The 24,324-nt window shown below is 37.5% G+C and overlaps 1 protein-coding gene across 1 annotated transcript in view; it reads left to right on the top strand.

Moving 5' to 3' along the window:
- Window positions 1-24,324, top strand: part of LOC144968052 (uncharacterized) — a 98,252-nt gene that overhangs the window by 15,525 nt on the left and 58,403 nt on the right. The window contains exon 2 of the mRNA XM_078906020.1: window positions 5,825-6,045. Coding sequence (XP_078762146.1) covers window positions 5,905-6,045 — 141 coding nt within the window. The 5' untranslated portion in view covers window positions 5,825-5,904. The remainder of the gene's footprint in view (window positions 1-5,824; window positions 6,046-24,324) is intronic.

Genomic DNA, 24,324 nt, shown 5'->3' with positions numbered 1-24,324 from the left:
CACTCTATAGAAACCGGGATAAACTCCGGTTCCGGCCTAATAACTCTGAAGGACTACAAATCTGCTAGAAGCTGTGGACTGTAAAAAGTAGTAAACGATAATGAAAATAAAAGCTCCAAAAAGATCAAAATACCAAACACGGAGCGTTTCGGACTCAAAACCCTTCTTCAGCCAATAACAAATAACAATGAAAACACAAATACCTTACTAATAAACGGAGCGACGACAGAGAATTATTCAGTTCGTCCTATCTGTATAAAAATCTTGGTAGTTTTTAGGTTTTAAGTCTTGATACAGAAGGTCGGAAGGCGATATTACAATTTTTTTTCCGACGGAGACAACGCTGTTAATCAGGTACTCATTTTACTCCTGAGTACGGTGAGAGAATGTGAGTAAAATACCTTTTCCAAGCTCTCAACTATCCTCCGAGCGAGGCTCAAACCTTCCGGTCCGAAAGCGAGTGTCATAACACAAGACTACATAGCCGCAATTGTTTGATATCCTTTGAATAGAACGCTAGTCTATCGCAAAGTACTTCCTTCCAGATATAACAGAACTAACTACCCAATCACTGCTGTCTGGACAGGGAGGGAGGGGTGTCAGAATTTTATTTTTTATTGCTCCCGGGATCGATCTTAGTCGTGTGAAACGAGTGCTCTACTAACTCAGCCAGCTATCACATTCTCTAACCTAAGACCTTGCGTAAAATAGGTGAACAATCTTTTCAATTTTCTGCCCCTCGTGTTCAAATCTCGCTTAAATTATTATCTTATTACGTCATACGTTGCAATACTATTATCATGTTTTGTTGTTAAATTGAATTCGTATCACTTTTCCATCAACACTCGTCTTACTGTATTATGTTTTGTTTCATATCACTGTAACTGGGTGGGGATCCTGACCTCCCATAGCGGGCAGGGAGGTACATACTGTGTCTTCTATCCCCTTATGTCTGTTTTCCAACATGCTTTCTGTCTTTGTCTCGGAATGAGATTACTTGGTTTTGTCCCGGCACTGGCCGGAATCCTAGCTGGGAGGGAAACAGTCAAATGCATAGTTATTGTTTTGGGAGATGATATTTTTTTCCTTGTAAATCATCTCTCTGTTATGTATTATTATTTTTATTTTGAATGTATAATGTAAGCATTTGAGTGTGTTCCTCTTTGTTGGATTTTGTGCTTGTGTCTGGATGAGACTTGTAGGTGATTTCAAACTAAGTACATTGGTGGTATGCTCTTGGAATCTACATCTGATCCCTATTTGTTCTCAGTTCCCCTTTGTCTTACTTTTTCTTGGGTGCTTTAATTGTAATTCTAGAACTTTTGACTATCCAATTTTCTTCATTTTTACTGACGCTGATATGACCTAAATGTGTTGCAAGCGCCGTAAAACCCTTAAAAACAAAAACAACATATCACTGTAAAGCTCTTAGAGCCTGTGAAAACGGGGTAAAGCGCTATATAAATGCCATTTTAAAAATATTATTATTATTATTATTATTATTATTATTATTATTATTATTATTATTATTATTATTATTATTATTATTATTATTATTATTATTATTATTATTATATTATTATTATTATTATTATCGGGACTCACCCTCAACCCCCCCCCCCCCCACGCCTCTCTCTCTCTCTCTGTCTCTCTCTCTGTCTGTCTCTCTTTCTCTCCCTCCCCCCCCCTCTCTCTCTCTCTCTCTCTCTCTCTCTTTCTCTCCCTCTCCCTCTCTTGCAAACGAGAAATTTGGCACCAAATTCAATATAACTGAAATAGACTCGAGAAGTCCTGCCTTTAACTGTTATTACGGGGCAATGCCCCGAGTCAAAGAAATTCTGAGATAAGTGTTATATAACCTCCTCCACGGTAAATTCTGATTTTATCGCTGAACAATATTGCGTAGGATAAATTATCACGCTTGAAAACCAATATTCCAGATCAATAGACTTTTGATGTGTTTGTTCCTGGCTAGAAAATAAGAAAATAATTCGCTTTGGCGGTCATTACCTTTGCCCCCCCCCCCCCCCCAAAAAAAAAAAGAAAAAAAAAGAAAAAGAAAAAAAAAGGCTTCAGGAATAAAGAAAGAAAAATGAAAGAGTACAAAAAGAAAACTAGGATAAAAGACACCTGCAAAAAACAACCCCCCCCCCCAAAAAAAAAAAACAAACAAACAACCCCCAACAAAAATTCCCCCAAAAACAAAAAAAAAAAACAACAAAACAAACAAAACAAAACACAACAACAACAACAACCCCCCAAAAAAACCCCCAAAATACGAACAAAAAAGAAACACAAAATAAAAACTCAACAAAAAAATCCCAACAAACCCCCCTCCCCCCCCCCCACCCCAGAAAAAAAACCAAAACAAAACAAACACAAACACAAAAAAAAACAAACAAAACAAAACAAAAACAACAACAGAACAAAAACCAACCAACCAAACAAGCAAACTACTACTAATTATCACCCCTATTTATTTTGGACGAAATTCAGTTTTTCAAATCTGTCAAATTACCTAGTATTATTTTAACGCTTAGATATCGCATACACATGTTGCAACATTAGGCTCATCAGCTATTTAAATAGAACTTTCTAAATGTAACATCTATTTCAGACAACGTTATGATTGTCACATGGAAACGTACTTATTATGTTCACCAGATTATAGATAATCAAAGCAGCAAACGTATCTTGAAATGCTAACTAACATTTGGAGTGCAGTATTCGAGCTGAGGCCCAGATCTGTGGCATTTTAACTCTACGTTTCTTACAACAAAGTATTATAACTATGTTGATACGACATTATCAACGTCCCTGGGTGACACCCTCCATTAAAAAGCAAACAAACAACAAAACAAAAATAAAAAACAAACAAACAAAAAACAAAACAAACGAACAAAAAAAAAAAACCACTCAAAAAAAACAAACAAACAAAAACCCCCAACAAAAACACATAAAAAACTTGAGCTTTTATGTAGATAACGCAATATCCACTAAATGTGTTCAAAACGCTTTAAAATGGATCCATAGCGTACAGAAACATTTAACACGTAGGACGAGGCATGACGCCTATTAGGCGATATCACTTTTTTTTTCGGACAGAGACAGCGCTTAAGGGTCAGGTACTCATTTTACACCTGAATAGGGTGAAAGAACGTGAGTAAAGAGCCTTTTCCAAGGGCTCAACACTATGCGCCGCTCACAGTGGGACTCGAACCCTGGACCTTCCAATCCGAAGGCGAGTGTCATACCACAAGAACACAAAGCAGCACATCAATTTATTTTAAGCGGAGGGGGAACAACAGTTTATGCGGTCTTGCGGTATGACACTCGTCTTCAGATCTGAAGGTCCTGGGTTCGAGTCCCGCTCTGAATATTGTTCAGTCCTTGGAAGAAGGTTTTTTACTCGCATGCTCTCTGGAAGGGAGACAGTCAAATGTATAAGTTTTGAGAGATGGTATTTTTTGTCTTGTAAATTATCTCACTGTTGTTCATATGTATTATGATTTGTAAACATTTTGAATGTGTTCCTCTTAGTGGGGACCTGTGCTTGTGTCAAAATGATACACAATTATGTGATCTCAAACTAAGTTCACAGATGGTGTGCTCTTGGAATCTACATGTTCCCTATTTGAACCAATTCCCCTTTGTCTTACCTTTGTCTTGAGTGGTTTTATGGTAATTCTAGGACATTTTACTATCCCATTTTCTTCCTTTTTACTTTCTTCCTGGCGCTGATATGTAAGCGCCTTAAAACCCTTAAAAACAAACAAATAACACAATACCGCTTTGAAAAGGGAGGGGGGGTGGGGGGGGTAACAAATTGCAAACGCATACAATGATAGTAATGTGTTCATGGTTGAATCATCCCACACATAAATGTGTATAGAGCAAATATTTGGTCTTGGATATTAGAGATTCAGGCACTGTGGATGATATGCATCGGGACGGTAGAGCTCAACCCCCCCTCCCCCCCCCCCCCCCAGGATAAAACTGTGAAGTGAGAATTACTCATAAACGTGGATGGCAAAAAACTAGCAAAAACCGTCTGACGTCAACTTCATTCGATATATAGTATTAATGAAAATATATATGGTAGCGTTAAATTCAAAAATCCAAAGTCTCACGTTTCTTAACATTTTTGAAAATTTAGATGTATTTTATGACATAGTATGGCTGATAGAACAGTCGCTTCACATAAAGAGGAGCGAGATAAAATGACCCATATCTTGGAAAAAGTCTCAAACCTGGGACCTCGCGCAGTCCCAGGTTTGTGAGTTTTTGCCAAGATGAGGGTAATTTATCAAATGGACCGGCATTTGAAGGACGAGTTTTCTGGCCAAATTTTTAAATACGCGTTTGTTCAGAGCACGACAGATAACTCCGGCTATGTAAGTGTTAAAAACGATTGAACGAAAGAAATAAATGATAAATAAATATTATAGTTAATCAAGGCCATGTTTATTTACTCTTTTGAAGCTCTTAACAAAATCGCTCTCCTGTTATAACATTTCAATGATTACTTAAAAAGGATTTTATCAAACTCAACCATACTTATTATGTCACCTCGCTCCACGTAAACTTCAAACCTCGATTCGATCGTTTTAAAAATAGACCGTAATCTTTACAATGTAAATAATCCACTTTTGGCATCGTATCTTTAGATCGATGGCCGTTTTTACAATGTGATAATATAATATTAATATAGCTAGTCGAATGCTGCTTTTTGTGTCATACAATGAAACCCCGTTTTATCGAACCCTATTATGCTGCAAATCTCGCTTTTTACCATCTTGATGGATAGTCTGGATTGTACAATTATACCATTAATTTACTTCTTCTGTCGCTTATTTTTGTATACCGTTTATTTTGACCTGCTATTGCGTCAATCCAATATTTTGTCGGAATGAACAAGATAAAGAAAATTCAGTTTAAAGTCAAATTAGATATGTTCAAAATAAAGATGTTTGTTTGAAGTCTAAGAGACAAGACTCAGTCTCCTCAAAGAAGGCATTTATTTTGATTGAACTTTAGTAAAGCTTAACTCTTTCCTTATCGACTATTTTCAGGATTCTTCTCAAAATCTCTATCTTGCCCAACCCGAAAATTGATGTTTAGACTCAATTTGTTCAAAAGACGAGATTTGTGAATATCCTTTACATTCTTATAGCTATCGCAAAGATATTTTTCTTCAAATTTTATAATGCACAGAAGAAATCAGAGTAAGAAAAATGCTCATTGAATCGAAACGAATGTGACGATTTTCCTAAAGTTGGTAAGGAGAGAGTTAATGTTCAATTTTATGCATGGAATCATGACGATATAATGGCATTCGAGACTAAAATGATAATAAGGAGACAATAAACTTAGGAGGTCCATGCGTATGCAATGTCAAGTCGGGTCGGTAAACAGTGCATTTGAGTATTGATTGTATGCTTAAGCTTCAAAGTTTATCGTCGGCTTAAAGCAGCCCCCCACAGAATCTCTCATCGTCGTTTAAAGAGAGTTGAATGAGAATTCACCCCCCCCCCCCACTGAATTTATGTTATGAAATAAACATATTATGAGATGATGTTTATCGATTTGACATAGCCTGACTTAGATACGCATCGTCTTCTGTTAAAACCCTGTTGTCACTCTCGAAGTTTCTTGCCTCTGTACTTTCAGTCTCGGATGGCGTTTTGAATCAATCGGTCCCAAGTAAGTTCTGGTCATGAAAATGGCGGTTTCACGGGGTTTCACTGTTGACGCTATCATCATCGACAAAAGCCTCCAATTAATGTGGTTTAAAATATATTTTGTTTGTTTACTTTGTTCTCAGGTTTATATTTTGATTCACCAAGCGAGAATAAACTTCCAGACACCTGCTTACAACTCAAGAAGACTCAATAGACGTCAACCATGCCCGCAGTGCATTCCGACAAGGCCTCGTATGCATTCCCGGGCCTTCCAGGGCCTCAGGGCCTCTACGATCCCAGGCGCGAGTCAGACGCCTGTGGGGTCGGTTTCGTCGTCAACATCGATGGCATCAAATCGCACAGGGTGAGTTGTATTTTTTAACATAACTATATTATTTCTCTCCTTGTTTTATCTTTGTTTACTCCATCATTCCTCCCGGATACTTACCCTCCATTTGTTTAACTACTGGAAGTAGGAGAATAGGAGGAGGTGGAGGAAGAGGAGGTGGAGGTTGAGGAGGAGGAAGAGGTACAACAGAAGCAGCAGCAACAGCTATTTTTTGGAAAGGGAAAAGGGGGGGGGGGGGGTATAGGAGGAGTTGGAGTTATCATTTATTTTTCTCTTTCGAGTGCGGCTATATGTGGTCTTGTGGTATGACACTCGCTTTCGTATCGGAAGGTCCTGGGTCCGAGCCTTGCTCGGCGCATAGTTGAGTCCTTGGAAAATGCTCTATACTCACATTCTCTCACCGTACTCAGGTGTTAAAATGAGTACCTGGTCGTTAACAGCGTTGTCTCTGTCCGAAAAAAAAATTAATATCGCCCAACAGGCGTCATGTCTTGTTCTACATATTACACGCCTGTTGATCAGGGACCCCTTGTAAAGTGCTTTGAACACGTTTAGTGGATATTGCGCTATACAAAATCTCAAGTTATTTTTTATATTTTGATTTAACGCTTACTGATCAATAATAGAGTCGAGGATAAATAAATCAATACACTAGTTAATTTAACTGCTTTCCTTCGTTTCACCCATTGTTTAAATCCCTAGGCGACTTTCATATCCTGAAAGGTCCAAACTTGGTGTTTTCTTTTCGGGTTTTTTCCCCCCGTTTGTTTTGTCATTTCATTTCATCCTTTCTTTAGGCATTCCAATCACCTGGTGGGAATAAGGAATAAGATGAATGCAAGTCTATTTTATTTTGATTTCACCAGATTTTCAAGTTGTATTACTCGCTGGGTTCCAGCACGCTCTAGAGCTGAGTGTCAGAATTCTATCTGTATTAGTCGTTATTTATTTAAAAAAAAATGATTTATATTGTGGGGGCAGCGCGGCCCAAGCTGTACGGTCTTTGATTCGTACCCGAATGGTACAAAGTTTGATCACCCGCCGCTGCGCTGAGTGGCCTTGAGCAAGTCACCTCGCCTGGTTATTCCAGTCTTCCCTTGCAATAGACTCAAGAGACAAAATTACATTATTAAATACCTTCAAATACCTAGAAATTACAATGACCCTTATCTTGACAAAACACTCTCAAACCTGGGACCTCGAGGACTTGCATATCCTGAAAGGTCCAAACTTGGTGTTTTTGTTGTTTTTTTTCTTTTTTTTTTTTCGTTTGTTTTGTCATTTCATCAATCCCTTTCTTTACGCATTCCAATCACCTGGTGAGAATAAGGAATAAGATGAATGCAAGTCTATTTTATTTTGATTTCACCAAACTTTGAAGTTGTGTTATTACACCCCTCTGCCCTAAATAGTAACGCGTAATGATATCCTGTTTTCAATAATAGTTTGTAACGTCAGTTTATAAATCGTTAAATTTCACTAAAACTGTGATTCTTTAAAAAGAAATCTTATTTAAGTGTTTTTGACTGTCTCTTATTCACAGATGACAAAATCGAATTGATTGAGGGGTAGAATAAATGATTTCTTACACTCTTGCGTTTTGGAATTCGAACTTTGTTCCCAACGCGCACTTGCAAGCTCGGTTGGGACACGTACGAAAGTCCAAACGCCAAGAGTGTAAGAATCGTATATTACTCACTGTATTCCAGCACTCTCTAGAGCTGGGTGCCCTAATTTTATCTATATTAGCCGTTATTTTTTTTTTTTTTTTAAATGATATATATTGCATGCCGTGTATATTGTGAGCCTAGAGCTATAATTGTATGGGGCAGGCGCTATATAAAAAAAATTACATTATTATTACCTCTTATGAGCATCGGATTTTGGCACACTCGGATACTTGCACACTTTTTGGCTTCTCCCCAGAGCATGCTTGAATCCAGCGAGTATTTTGTAATATTGCCGTACTCTGATAAACAAACAAACGCGTAATTAGAATTTAGGCTAGAAAATATCTAGCAGTTAAAATGACCCTAATCTTGACAAAACACTCTCAAACCTGGGACTTCGCGAAGTCCCAGGTTTGGGAGTTTTTGCCAGGATGCGGGTCATTGTAATCGATAGATATTTGAAGGACGAGTTTTCTGGCCAAAATTTTAACTACGAGTTTTCCTGAGGTACGCCGGAATAAAGTATGACTTCAATATGGATTTGCCTTGGTCGATACTGGAGAACGGACTAAATACGAGTACCTCGCACTTTGCCCAGCAGCGAGATGGAATAATATTGCATAATCCGCAAGATTTGTTTCTATTTTCACATAATATTAAAAAACCCCGATACCAATCGATTTTTGGATGTTACCGTTTATAAACAACTCGAAAGTGATTAAATTCTTTTCTTTTCCCGTCTCTCTCACTCTTTTGAAGTTTAAGCCTTTCGTGAAAGCCTACGTAAAACTGCCAGTTATTTATTTATCCTGCAAACGTGAGCTTTTATACAGAGCAATATATCCACTATTGGATGGCACAGAAAACCAGAGAGGAATTCTGCCTGACGTACAATTATTAGGAGTTCAGGAGATTGTCTACGATGTATCTACTCCTCCGCTGTAAGTGCAAACAACCACAATAAGTTTACATTCAATTTTAGTTCAAACACGCGATTGAGATCAGTTAGGGTGCTTCACCGTGAAATATTGTCACTGGAATCTAAAAAATAAATAAATAAAAGACGAAGAAACCCCCAAAAAACCCATACCCCCCCCCCCCCCAAAAAAAAACAAAAAGAAAAGAAAACAACAAAACAAACAAAAACAAAACAAAAAACAAAAACAACAACGAAAAAACAAACAAACAAACAAAACCAAAGCAAATCAAAACAAAACAAAACTTGAGCCTTCATATAGAGCAATATCCACTAAACCGGCTCAAAACGCTCTACAAAGGGTCCCCGACTAATAGTAACTTGTAGTATGTGGAACGAGACATGACGACGCCTGTTAGGCGATATTATAATTCTTTTCGATAGAAACAACCCGTTACGGCCAAGTATTCATTTTTCACCCGAGTACGGCGAGAGATTGTAAAGAGCACGTTCCAAGGACTCAACTATGCGCTGAGCTTTTGTTTAAACTATTCTTTCAATCCTTTGTTATATTGAAAGAAACTACCAATGAACCTTGTCCATATTATGGTCCATCAACTCCCTCTATGCGTTCATCATCTGTTATTCCTCCTTCTATTATCTCACTCAACACTAACCGACTATATCCGTAGTTTACCTTGGTTACATAATTTACCCCATGCCTATTTATTACATTTTTATGAGACAAATTATAGGCATAGTATCAAAGCTAATGTTAATGATAGTTGAATAAAACTATCTATGTACACGCTCATTTTTGTTTTTTTTTTCCAATTTTGAAAAGTAGTAAAAATATCTAAGATTGAGTGAGTTAAAATCGTCATGTAACTTCAAAAGACCAACGTACAACAAACGGACTGGCATTGCCAATTCATTTAATCATACGGCTTAACGATTTTTATTTCGCAATACGTAATATCAAATTCAATTCAGCAGTAGACGGAAATTATTTTTGTGGATTTTTAAAGACACCACGCAGAAACCCCCCCCCCCCCCCCAACAAAATTGATAGTTATTCTGCTTTTGTATAGCGGCAGTATTCTGAGCCAATTAATGGGCCAGAAACAGGGATCTCATTCCTCTAGGGTAAATATTTGTTTTGGGAACAGAATGTGACTTTTTAAACAACATCCTTATTTTAAAGATGAAAATCGATAATCTCAAAAACCCGAAGGAGGCGATGGACGAATGCATAGTGGAGAGGGTCGAGCTTTGCATGGGATAGTAATACAAACAAATTTGCCCCTTGAAACTCAAATAAATAAATAAATAAGTAAATAACAGTGGTAGAATGGAAGCTTTTTATTTGATTTAGTTTACGGAGGAAGATGGTGTGGACGTTTCGGGTTTCTCCTTGTGAACAAGACACGGTGAATGAAAGACTAAAGACAAATTATGAGAGATGAAAGGATGGCGTTGGTAAGGCAAATTTTAAAAAATACAAACTGTAAAAATACACCCCCCCCCCCCCCGAAAAAAAAAAAAAAACAAAAAAAATAAAACAAAACAAAAAACAACAACAAAACAAACGAACAAAAACAACCCCCCAAAAAACCCCAGACAAACAAAACTAAAACAAACAACCCTCCACATAGATACCACAACCGCCCCCCCCCCTACCCCAATTAAAACACTGACCGCTTTACAATGGACGATTTCATATCTTTGTCCATATAATATGGAATGAGTGTCTTATATATTCTAATGCATTTCCAAAAGAAAGCAGTCAGGGCAACCCCACTGTCATGGACTGGCTGGTGACAACAATAAATATGGAATTCTGGGAGTCCGAACGAAGACAGGAACGTTGATCGATCCCGTGGAAGACATCTGTAATTGTTCCACTCCTCTCCCTAAATACGAGAACGCGTAATGATATCATGTTGACAATAATAATTTGTGACGTCGGATTATCAAGCGTAAATTTCACAAAAAATCAGATTCTTTAGAAAGAAGTATCATTTAAATGTTTTTGAGGACATCTTTTATTCAAAGATGACGAAATATGAATCGATTGAGGGGTAGAATAAAAGATTTCTTACATCTTGCGTTTTGGAATTCGAACTTTGTTCTCAACGCGCACTCGCAAGCTCGTGCAGTTGTTGGGAACACGTCCGGAATTTCAAAAGGCAAGTTTCTAAGAATCGTATATTATTGTGAATGGGAGATGACAGGTCCTGCGATCTTTCCTGGCTGAAGAAATATTGCCTTTTCGGGTTGAAATGACAGGGGGGGGGGGGGGGGGTGACCGGTTAAGTGTTTATATCACAGCCTGGTTGTGACTCCATTATTCAATCTTGGAATTTAATTTAGCTTTTTAAACAATAGCGGCAAGCGCCATTTGGGGTCATATAGGATACTTCTTTACATTTCGAGCCACTAGGCCCATGGAGCCGGTCTTTCTACCGGTTTCAGCAGGGTGAATATCCATGCATGAAAATAATTTGTCAGTTCGAAATAGGAACCTGGTCAGTCGTAAATACATTTGTGCGGAATAGACCAAAATAAAAAGGGATAGCGACTAACTATTGAAACTCAATAAAAATGTCCTCGTACAACAAGAGAACCCAAAATGATAATGATATAAAAACAAATACAAAAACAAGCAAAATGCCCCCAAAAAAACAAAGCAACAACTTCCCTCCCAGAAAAAAAAGCAAAACAAAAAACAACATCAAAAACAATAACAACAACAAAAAAAAACAACAAAAAAACAAAAACAAAACAACAAACAAACCCAAAAAGACCCCCCAAAACTCCCCCCCCCCAAAAAAAACAAACCCAAAACAAAACAAAACAAAAAACCCAACAAAGCAAGCAAGCAAAGAAACAAACAAACAAATCAAAAACGAAACAAAACAATACCAAACCAAACATAACAAAACGAAGCGAAACAAAAGAAATACCCATAACCCACCCCCCTCCCCCCAATAATTTTTTAAAAATGCGTTAATTAAATAGGCTGTTGTCCAAACAACAATTTATTACAAATTTTAATCATCTTTGCCAGTTCCTTGATTAATTGATTTCTTAAAGAACATGATATTTTCTTTTCTTCTTGTAATCTCCCAGCCACGGATATGTGGCTTAAAACGTGATCGATTTAGCCTAGGCCTAGTGGCAGAACTGTCCAAATATAGAAGTTGATTAATTGTGATTCACCATCTTGAAACGGTATTAGGGCGGAGTGAAAAACAGTTCCTGTAATCGAATTTATAGTAAAAATGGTTAGAATGACAACGTTTGAGACTTCAGGAGTTAAAAAATTATTCCAAAAACCTTGAGCTTTTATATCCACTATACGTGCTCAAAGAGGTTTACTAAGAGTAACTGACCAATAGCAACATGTAAAATGTAAAACGAGACATGTTAGGAGATATTACAAATTTTTTTTGGCTGTTGACAGCCGGGTACTCATTCTACACCTGAGTAAGGTGAGAGAATGTAAGTAAAGAGTCTTTTCCAAGGACTTAACTATGCGCCGAGCGAGGCTCGAACCCAGGGCTTTCCGATTCGAAAGCGAGTGTCATACCACGAGACCACATAGCCGCTCAAAGGCCAAAGGCTCTAGTTTTAGAAAGATACAATTATTGTAAGTTGTTTAAAACAAGATTATCTTTCGTTGCATCTCCAGCAAAGTTTGTCACTCCCCAAGTGTTGATCTAGCTAGAAAAAGATAAAACGAAGTTGACGTCACTCAGGTCTTTGTTATTTTTTTTTTTGCCATCCATAATTTATGAGTAATTCTCACTAAACAGTATCGATTATAAACGTTCAAGGTTAGATGCACATCGTTTTGTGAGTTGGTCCGTTATACTTCCGGATGGCAATGTTTGTGAGCTTCTTAACCAAGCGCACACTATCTGTACATACAATTTTAACTATCAAGTTACGTCTGAGCAATACTACTCACTTGATTCCATGTAATGTTTTAACGTTTTGGTGGTTGTTTAATATTATTATCATTACCACCATCCATCATCATGAATCTCGTGATCCAAGTAGCCATTGCCTTCATATTGTCTCGCGGTCAAGCGGAGTTGTCGTGACAGTAGGGTTGTGGGTTCGAACCCCCGTCGCCGCAAAACTTTTATTTCCGGTACAGTTCTACTCACTTCATTCCATGTAATGCTTTAACGTTTTGATGGTTGTATAATATTGTCTCATTACCACCATCCATCATCATGAATCTCGTGATCCAAGTTCAGTGGCCCATTGCCTTCATTGATCGGGGCTCAGACTTCTCTCAAGGGATTGGTACACTAAGGAATCATTGACGAGATAATCTGATCAACTAGATTATTTAGAAGGGCAACTCTGGCCATCAAGACCCCGGCGGCACGTACAGTACAGAGGGTTTTATTTTTCTCCTTTCTAATTCTATTATCCTTCTCTCTACTCCCCCCCCCCCCACCCCCACCCCGCCACTCTCAGGTTATCCCTCTCATCCACCCACTCTTATTTCATATATAATAATAATAATGATAATAATAATAATTAATAATAATAATAATAATAATAATAATAATAAAATAATAATAATAATAATAATAATAATAATAATAATAAAATAATAATGAATGATGATGATGATGATGATGATGATGATGATGATGATGATGATGATGATGATGATAGATTATTATTATTATTATTATTATTATTATGTTTGATTTATTATTATTATTATTATTATAATATATTATTATTATTATTATTATTATTATTATTATTATTATTATTATTATTATTATTATTATTATTATTATTATTATTATTATTATTATTATTATTATTTATTATTATTATTAATTATGTTGATGTTATTATTATTATATTTATTGTTATTCATCATCATCATCATCATCATCATCATCATCATCAGCAGCAGCAGCAGTATCTTCATCATTATTAGTATTATTATCGTCGTCATCATTGTTGTGATTATAAGTAATGCTTTCTCCCTCTGACGTTTTGACCACCCCCCCCCCCCCCCCCCACACACACAATTTCTGTCCTTCCTCATATTTCCCTGAATCCTCTACCTCCTCCACAACACCCTCCCCCCCCCCCCCACACACACACCCCACCTAATGTTTCCCGTCAATTTGAGAGTTTGTTTATTTGTCAGCAAAGCTAGCGGATGTCTACACAATCTAATATCTATAGTGTCGCGTTCAATTGTTTTCGGATCGATGGCAATGTTTCAATGGGCGATTTATCGAACGGCGGATTTATGTCTACTGCAGGAAATGGAAATGATCCATCTAAAACTCAGAAGCAGTTCATTGATGGAGATCTCTCTCTCTCTCTCTCTCTCTCTCTCTCTCTCTCTCTCTCTTTCTCTCTCTCTCTCTCTCTGCAGAAATAAGGAACATTGCCCGCTAAACAAACAATGTTTAGAATCAAGTTTTATTTACCAAGCCACAGTCACCGAAACTAAAACAAACAAGCAAGAAAAATATGTAGGACTAACGGAAAATAATTTCAAAACAAGATACAACCTCCACACCTCAACATTAAGAAACACTAACAAAACAACTCCCACAAAACTCAGCGAACATATTTGGAAATTAAAAGACAACAAACTAGACCACAGCATTTCATGGAAAATTTTATCTAAAGCAACAGGATACACACCAACATCAAAACAATGTAACTTATGCCTGGAAGAGAAATATACTATAATCAAACACCCTCATGAAGCCACACTCGACACGAAAAATGAGATGTACAATACATGTCCACATCGCCGGAAGTTCTTATTAATCAACTACAAACCGGAACCACTTCAACAAACAACAACAGTCAACAAACCAAACTCATGTAACACAGTCCTGACGATGGCTGATTAGGCCTGAAACATCGATGTAGACTGACTCAAACATTGTGGTAAATATTAAAATAATATATATATTTCTTTCTTTTACTTCACCTTTTCTGTCTCTCTTTCTCACTTCTTCACATTTTTCTCCCTCCCCACTTTCTCTCACTTTTCCCTTTTTCGACTCTTTTATATTATCACCTGCTCTTCCTCTCGCGTTTGCGTTCTCTCACTCTTTCTGCATCTTTTATCTCAGTTCATCACAAACTTCCACATACGTATGCTCTACACGCTTTCACCTCTGTATGTTTCTCCCTCTTTTACTGATTTCTGTCTTATTCACCACCTCCCTTCTCTCCTTTTCTCTGCCTGTCTCTACAATTTCTACTTTGCCTCTTGCTTTCCTTAAGTATGTATTATGGATTCTCTTTTCTATTTCCGTCTTCTCTGATCTCCCTTAACTCACTTGCTCACTCACTTGCGCATGCACGAGCACACACACACCCACCCACACACACGCACACACATATACACAAACACAAACACTCACACAAATACATGCACAAACAAACACTAACACACACTTTCGTCCACACACACATACAGTTTTTCATTCCCTCCATTTTATGTTCTTTCCATTATTATCCACCTATTTAAAGTCTCATCTATCTTATCCTATCTATCTATCTATCTATCTATCTATCTATCTATCTATCTATCTATCTATCTATCTGTATACTATTACTACTCTATCTATCTATCTATCTATCTATCTATCTATCTATCTATCTATCTATCTATCTATCTATTTATCTATCTGTCTTTCTGTCTGTATGTCTTCTGTATTTCTACCTATCTACTTACCAGTCAATCTATCTATCTTTCTATCTTTCTATCTATCTATCTATCTATCTTTCTATCTATCTATCTATCTATCTATCTATCTATCTATCTATCTATCTGTCTGTCTGTCTGTCTGTGTGTCTTCTGTCTTTCTACCCATCTACTTACCAGTCTATCTATCTATCTATCTATCTATCTATCTATCTATCTATCTATCTATCTATCTATCTATCTATCTATCTATCTATCTATCAATCTGTCTATCTATCTATCCATCCATTCATCTATCCATCTATCCATCCATCCTTCCATTCTTCCATCTATATATCTATCATCCCCATTAATTCTACCACTCTTCTTACCAGTTCTTATGCCAACTTAAGCGCCCTTTTATATCCACCTAGACAGATCCATATTGACTATCCATCTCATTTGATGTGACGATGTCCATCTTCCGATCTCTTGGCTTCCATCATGCGCATGCGCAGATCTTAGCAGTGGTACCATGAGAGAGAATTGGAAGGGCCACATAATGATTTTTCCTTTTAGGGATTCCCAGAGGAGTTGTGAATATTGGGAACGTTGTGTACATATTATTCTGTTCTACCCGTTAACAGTCGTACTCTGGAAAAACAGGTCTTTAAAAATTTGGCCACAAAACTCTTCCCTTAAATTGAAATATCGATCGATTAAAATGACCCTCACCCTGGCAATATAACTCTCAGACATGGCATGGGGCTTCGCGGGGTTTTCTGTCCAATTTTTTGAAATACTTGTCTTATTAGAGTACGACAGTTAACTGGTCAATAATGACAGTTAGTCGACGTTATGCTTATTGCAATATTAACGTCCACCCACACGGACATTTGTAAGACTTTTAGCATAACGCAAGTAGGGTCTATTATAACAATTATTTATAATGGAAAATTTCTGTATGTTGAGAGCTTTGCCATGAAGGTTTGCCCTGATTGCAAAAAGACAATTCAGACTATCAACACTGCCTTATTCTGATAAAAACAAACAAACAAACAAGCAAACAAAAATAAAACAACAACATACAAAAAAAAAAAAAAAAAAACAACCACCCCCCCCCCACAAAAAAAGAAACAAAAAACAAGACAAAAAAACATAAAACAAAAAAAAAAAAACAAAAACAAAAACAGAACAAAAAAGAAATCAACAACAGAAAACAAACCAAACAAACAAAATCAAGAAAAAAAACATGTCGTATTTATAATTTTGGCCAGAAAATGCATCCTTCAAATCTCAATAAATTAAAACAACCCTCATCTTAGCAAACATATTAACTTCCACTCACATGTACATTTATTTACCTTTGCAAGCAATTTAGACCTATTTATTATAATTAGTTATAGGGGTAATACGGTGTTAAGTGAGTGTAACCATGACAACAACAAATAGACAATTCCGACAAGCAATACTGCTGTGTGCTTTGAAGAATCCCCCCCCCCTTCCACTTATTTAACATTTTGGTCAGAAAACTCGTCCTTCAAATATCGATCGATAAAATTAATTAAACATTCTCAAACCTGGGATTTTGCAAGTCCCAGGTTTGAGTTTTTTCCTTTTTAAAAAAAATAAGATGAGGGCCATTTCAATCGATCGATATTTGAAGGGCGAGTATTCTGGTTAAAAATTTAAATTCGCGTACATTTTTCAGGTGCAGTAGTACTGGAATTTGTATTGTAGTCACTCTTCATGTAATGGAATTGTGAGTTGAATAGAAAAAGTAGGCGACGTGCACTTTAAAAAAATTGAGCTTTTATATAGAGCAATATCCACTAAACGTGCTCAAAGTGCTTTACAAGGGACCCCTTACCAACAGCAACATTTAACATGTAGGACGGGGCATGACGCCTTTTTAGGCGATATTACAATTTTTTTTAGAATAGAGACAACGCTGTTAACGGTCAGGTACTCATTTTACGCTTGAGTACGGTGAGAGAATGTGAGTAAAGAGCCTTCTCCAAGGACTCAACTATGCGCCGAGCGAGGCTCGAATCCAGGACCTTCCGATCCGAAAGCGAGTGTCATACCACTAGACCACATAGCTGCACTTATTTGCAGGTCTGGTAACCGAATTCATGATGGGCTCATTGTTGTAATGGGAATCTTAAAAAATGACGCAAAATATTGTCCATTACAACAATGTTTTAAAGGCCCATAAGTGGATTCGGATGTCAGGCCTGTATATACGTATACGTAGGTTGTGCGAGATACCGGGATACCTTCAGCTCTATCAAGGCAGGTCACGTCTTGTGAAGAGTTCTACAGGGACAGTTTCATTAAAATTATAAATTAGGTTTTGCTCGATAGATTGGTGAAGATAGAATAGAGGCTAGTCTCGTTCCCAGATAAGTAATTTGATTGTAAGAACAGTAAATATTGACCGGGTCGGAACCAGGATAGAGATATATACATTGTTGGGATGTGGAGTTTTTTCTTTTCGTAAATTGTAATGCTGTTACTAAAATTGAGAGGATATCAAATTAAGAAATTAAGGAGCAGGCACCGGTGTAAGATAAAGATCTGAACAAAGTGTCTACGAAAGGTGCCAGACAAAGAAGAAAGAAAAATACAAGAAAATAAACCATCTCAAAAAATCCCGTCTCCGTCATCCTCGACTGGGGATCGAACCTCAGACTTCTGATTACCGACCAGACGTGCTACCATTAAAGAATAAACTGCTGTTACGTCAACGTATTCATTTAATAGCGTGTGAATTGGTTTACGTCAAATTCCTTTTGAATAACCGATATTTGAGAAGTGCCCAGTGAAGCGTTGGTTTTTAGTTTTTATGGGGCAAAAAATGAGTGCCATGACCTTGATCTCCCCTCGATTCGCACCAACTGTCTCTTTTATCTAATGTACGTTTACTTTGTCCTATACTTATATTAAATGAATTGGTTTTTGTCCTGGCTCTGGTTGGGTCTCTTTTCTGTCTGAGGAAACTAGATTTTATAGCTCTTTACTTTTATTCTATTTTTTGTACCGAGTTCGATCACCCCCCCCCCCCCCCCAGGGGCTGGGCTGTGTGGCCTTGAGCAAGTAACCTCGCCCTAGCTCAAGGTGCCGCGCTGCACTGCACTGTTGTTAGTCAATCATATACATTATTTTTTAGCTACTGTCATGATCACTGTTTCATCATACTCCTTTTCATTGGTGTCATGAGACTGGGGATCATCATCATCATCATCATCATCATCATCATCATCATCATCATCATCATCATCATCTTTTAATAAACTTTTTTTCCTTTTTTTGTTCGTTGAGATGGTATGTTTGTAATGTGACAAATCATCTCTCTTGTGTGTTATTAGTCATCATATAATATTATTTTAACAATTTAAGTGTGACCCCCCTGTCTTGGATCCCGTGCAAGCGTCTGGATGGGAAATGTGAGAGATGTTAGACTAGATTAGCGAAATAATATGACAATATCGCTCTTGACGATCTGTTTAATACTACTTTTCCTTGGACGCTAACTTTTTAGCTATTGTCACGACCACTGTTTGATCATATTCCTTTTCATAGGTGTCATTATGAGACCTTATAGTGCCCCCCCCCCCCCTCCCAAGACTTCCTAAGTCTTTTTTCTCTCAAGAAAAAGAATGAATGAATGGATGCAATATTTAATCTGATATATTATTATTATTATTATTATTATTATATTATTATTATTATTATATTATTATTATTATTATTATTATTATTATTATTATTATTATTATTATTATTATTATTATTATATTATTATTATTATTATTATTATTATTATTATTATTATATTATTGTTATTATTATTATTATTATTATTATTATTATTATTATTATTATTGTTATTATTATTATTATTATTATTATTATTATTATTATTATTATTATTATTATTATTATTATATTATTATTATTATTATTACTCAGGGCATTGTCGCACACGATCTCCACTCCCCTCCCTCCCCATCATTGGTTTATTGTTTCTTTATCATACTACGGTCATCATGGAAATGAGTTGCTGATGGAATCTCGGCTTTGGTGTCGTCTGATTGAAAGTCCGTCTAAAGTCTGGCTCAGTCCCGATCGATGGGGAGGGGATGAGGGGAGGGGGGGGGGATGGTGGACGTTTACTGGTCAGTCCAAAGGACTTAGCAATCATTTCATCACTGCCGGACTCTGGAAAAAGACCATATTATTTAAAAATTCGGCCAGAAAACTCGTCCTTCAAATATCGATCGATTTAAATGACTCTCATCTTGGCAAAACTCTCAAGCATGGGACTTCCCGAATTTGTCCTTCAGTTCCAGGTTTGAGAGTTTTTGCCAAGATGAGGGTCATTTAAATCGATCGATATTTGAAGGACGAGTTTTCTGGCCAAATTTTTAAACATGGGTTTTCTCCAGAGTACGGTAGTTTTGATAACTAAAGGAAGAGATTCTACCATAACTTGATGAACTGTAGGACCTTCATTTCATCTAGATGCTACAATCAACAACGTACGCTTCACGATTGTCGCACCTTATGCACATGGGGTCCCCGATAGCTCAGTTGGTAGAGCACTCGCTTCACACGCAAAAAGGGACCGAGATCGATCCCGGGTGCAGTCGAGATTTTTTTCTGCCCCCCCCCCCCTGTCCACACAGCAATGATGGGGTAGCTGGATCTACTAGATCTGGCGGAATGTGCTTTGGACTAGCGTCCTACCAAAAGGATAGCAAGGAATTGCTATTGTCTGTTTCACGCTATAGAAACCGGAATAAACTCCGGCTCTAATGGCCTAATGGCTCTGAAGAACTACTTTTTTCTATGCCCATTCGTGATTCCAGAAGTTTTCACTTTCTCTCAAAAGCAACGAAAAAGATTAACCATTATAACAATGTTAAAACAAGGCCTTAATTGCCTTGGGACAAGCTGTGCATTAAACCCCGCCCCCCCCCCCCCCCCCCCCCCCACACACAAAAGTTCCAGTTTATTGGTATGGATGTTGACTTTACAAAACAGTCATAAACATTGTATAATTGTATAATTTAAAACATATATTATTTCGGTGAACCTATTTGCAAATCTGATTATCCAGATTATTATGGGCTCATTGTTGTAATGGAAATACGCTACAACCAACGTCTGAGTGGGGTTCCTGACCTCCCACAATGGACAGGGAGGCACGTACTGTGTCTTCTATCCCCCTACATTGTCTATTTTCCAATTTGCTTTCTGTCTTTGTCTCGGAATGAGATTACTTGGTTTTGTCCTGGTCCTGGCCGGATACCCTGGCTGGAAGTGTGCTTTAATTGTAATTCTAGAACTTTTTACTATCCCATTTTCTTCCTTTTTACTGGCGCTGATATGCCCTTAATGTTTTGAAGTGACTTAAAACCCTTAAAAAACAAAACAAACATAAAACCAACGCGAAATATTGTCCAGTACAACAATGTTAAATCAAGTTCATAAAATTGCGTTCCGCTATCAGACCTGCAAATAAGAACACGTATGTTTTGACGCATAATGCGTCAGCATTATCAATCTTGGCAGTTTTCTTTGATTGAAATTACACTAAGTGACTACGAATGCCGTTAAGTTAGGTTGGTGCTGACTTACGGGACCACTCATCGATCAAGCAGTTATTAAAAACCAATCTCCCAGACCATCTAATAACCCTCAAGTGGAAATAACTCGGCTGCAAATATTTCCTTGATTTGTCAACTAGCTGTCTGGAAGGAAGCATTCGGCTCTTTATTGAATTTTGCCAACCACTCGGAGACCTTTGTGGAATATTCTTGGATAGCATATCGTTGTTTATTTTGACTTGTAATCATTTGAGAAAGAAAAGAAAGCCCGTTAGTGAAGCAAACAGCAGCATATCAATGATTCTTCTTGCCTTGTTGTTGTGGTCTGGTGAGAAATGTGAGAAAGGAAAGTTTTTCTAAGAACTCAACTCTGCGCTGTCGATCATAGCACTGGATCTCAAATCCGTACATATCAAAGACATGACGGAAAGCTGGATATGATACACGATAGTCCGATGGGGTTTCTGATAGCTCAGTTGGTAGAGCACCCGCTTAACACGCAAATGGCCCGAGATTGATCCCGGGTGAAGTCGATATTTTTCTGACACCTCCCCCCACTGTCCACCCAGCATGATTGGGTAGCTGGGTCTGTTTGATCTTGTGGAAAATGCTTTGCGATAGACTAGCGTTCTATCCAAAGGGTAGCAAGCGATTGCCATTGTCCATTTCGTGCTCAAGAAACCGGGATAAACTTTGGCTTCACTGGCCTGATGGCTCCGAAGGACTATTTTAATACTCAATACAATATTCCTGTTTAGTTTTGTCACGTTTGATTAGGTAAAGAAAGACATTTAAAATTAAGGAAGGAAATGATTTGAAATGGTAAGCACTGCGCGTGCACCCGAGAGTCTGAGAAGAGTCTGGTTTCAGATGAGACATACAATGGGAGACACCCCTATATCTGCTCCGACACTAATTAACTAAAGGGTGTCACAGAGGTGTGTGGGATGATTGATTGAGCACTTGGGATGGGTCGGCGGAGGGGAAGGGAGGGTTCAAAGGATGTGCTTACTTCTCTCTCTCTCTCTCTCTCTCTCTCTCTCTCTCTCTCTCTCTCTCTCTCTCTCTGTCTGTCTGTCTGTCTGTCTCTCTCTCTCTCTCTCTCTCTCTCTCTCTCTCTCTCTCTCTCACACACGCGCACAAGCAGGTTTCATGCATGCATATATACAAACACACAGAGAGACAGACAGGCAAAAGAGATACTGTGAGATTGAGAGAGAGAGAGAGAGAGAGAGAGAGAGAGAGAGAGAGAGAGAGAGAGAGAGAGAGAGAGAGAGAGGGGCGATAGCTCTGACACTGTCTGACACCAAACACGACAATTTTAATTGAAAATCCTAACTAAAAACTATTTTCTAATCTCATTACCCCCCCCCCCCCCCTATCGTGTGTTATATCTTCATTGAAAAATGGCAGAGAAAAGTTAGAAGAGTCAAGAGGAGGGGCGTAGGAGGAAGGGGAGTAGGGAGGGGGGGGGGGGAGGGGGCAGGGTGAGTGGAGGCATACTGAAAAATAATGAAATTTCGACCAATAGCTCGATTGAAATTGTTTTTTGGCGCGATTAGACGTCTCATATGACATTTTTTTCTCTTTTTGCACAAAAAAAGTAAAAGAAAAAAAAAAAAAGGGGGGGGGGGTGTCTCTTGTTCGTTTAAATTCAAAGTGTTTTATTTTATAAACTACTATGGTTAATATTATTATAGATGTATAATTTACTTGGGGATGTAATTGTTACCAATTAGAACAAACTTGCCTTTTCACTTTATTCTACCCTTAAGTGGCGCCTTTTTAATATCATGGAATTTTATATATATATATATATATACACTAACAAAACATGGGATTGCCTTCTGTTCTTCTTTGAAAATTGTCTTATCAAAAAGAAATCGAACGACCGCAGGAAATAGTGAATTTCATAAATTTTTGATCATCTACCTCCCCCCCCCCCCTCTCTCTCTGTCTGTTCCTGTCTCTCTCTCTCTCCTCCCTCCCTCTCTCTCTCTCTCTCTCTCTCTCTCTCTCTCTCTCCCGCTCCCGCCCCCTCCCTCCCTCTCTATTTTGCATTCAAGATTTTACATCAAATTGGTAGTTCTAATATTATGTTGTCACTCTTTTTCCCAATTCAAATTCACTCGATACTTGGTGGGAAAACAATGTTAAAAATACAATAATTGAGCTTTTATATAGAGCAATATCCACTAAACGTGCTCAAAACGCTTTACAAAGGGTCCCTAGCGAACAGCAACACTTAACATGTAGAACGAGACAAAACGCCTGTTAGGCGATATTAAAAATTTTTTTTCGGATAGAGACAACGCTGTTACCGGCCAGGTACAGGTACTCATTTTACACCCGAGTACGGTGAGAAAATGTGAGAAAAGAGGCTTTTCCAAGGACTCAACTAAGCGTCGATCGAGGCTCGAACCCAGGACCTTCATCCGAAAGCGAGTGCCATACCACAAGACCACATAGCCGCACAATAATAATTCTACTCTATTTATAGCCATAAAAGCCCACCCCCACACTCTTCCCGCCTACTCGTCCAAATTTTAATTCCACGTCTGTTCGCTTTACAAACAAAGGCTCAAGACCTGGCTAAGGAGTTATTCTGGCGTGGGAGTATGATTTCAGGTCTGCTGCTCACTGGCTACCTTAATTATCTATAGCAATAGGAGTCAGTCCATTGGACACTGAGTGTATGGAATTGAAAAAGAAACAAAAAGAAGAAAAAAAAAAAAAAAAAAAAAAAAAAAAAAAAAAAAAAAAAAAAAAAACCCAACAAAACAACAACAAAAAACAACAAACAAAAAACAAAACAAAACCAAAGCAAACAAATTGCATAGGACCAGGTATAAAATAAAAATCTGAAAAATTGCGCACGAATCAGTGTCAGCAAAGCGGAGAGTAACATACAAGAAAAAAAAAACAACCAAAAAATAAAAGAAAAAGCAAATCAAGAAAGAAACAAACAAAAACAAAAAACAAAAAACAAAAAGCAAAACAAACAATCATAAAAAAAAATATAAAAAAATAGAGACAAAAACAGGGCTGCCAACTATCTATCTATACGTCAAACAGTATAACATGTGTATGCTTTTTTCACCTTTGTAAGATTGTATGCTTTTTCTCTCAGTGTACTTTTTTAAATGAGACTCGAATCTCAACATTTTAAAGTAAAAAATGTTTTAATTCTGTTTTCATAAGGTTTTTTTGGCATTCTCCACCCTTCCCAAATTTATATGTTTTAACAAATGAATTGTTGTTTGCATAATGTAAAAATGAGTCCCCTCTTAAAAAACCCCAAGAAAATAAAGTTTTGAACCGGCAAATAAAGCATCATGAATTAAGTGCGTCATCAAATTATACAGATATGACATCGTGCTTTTCTTGAAGTTTCCA

This window comes from Berghia stephanieae, chromosome 3 (assembly GCF_034508935.2).
Source record: "Berghia stephanieae isolate SIO BIC M18660-M18661 chromosome 3, UCSD_Bste_1.3, whole genome shotgun sequence".
In the NCBI taxonomy this organism is placed as follows: Eukaryota; Metazoa; Mollusca; class Gastropoda; order Nudibranchia; family Aeolidiidae; genus Berghia; species Berghia stephanieae.
This window is presented reverse-complemented; position numbering and strand designations above follow the sequence as displayed.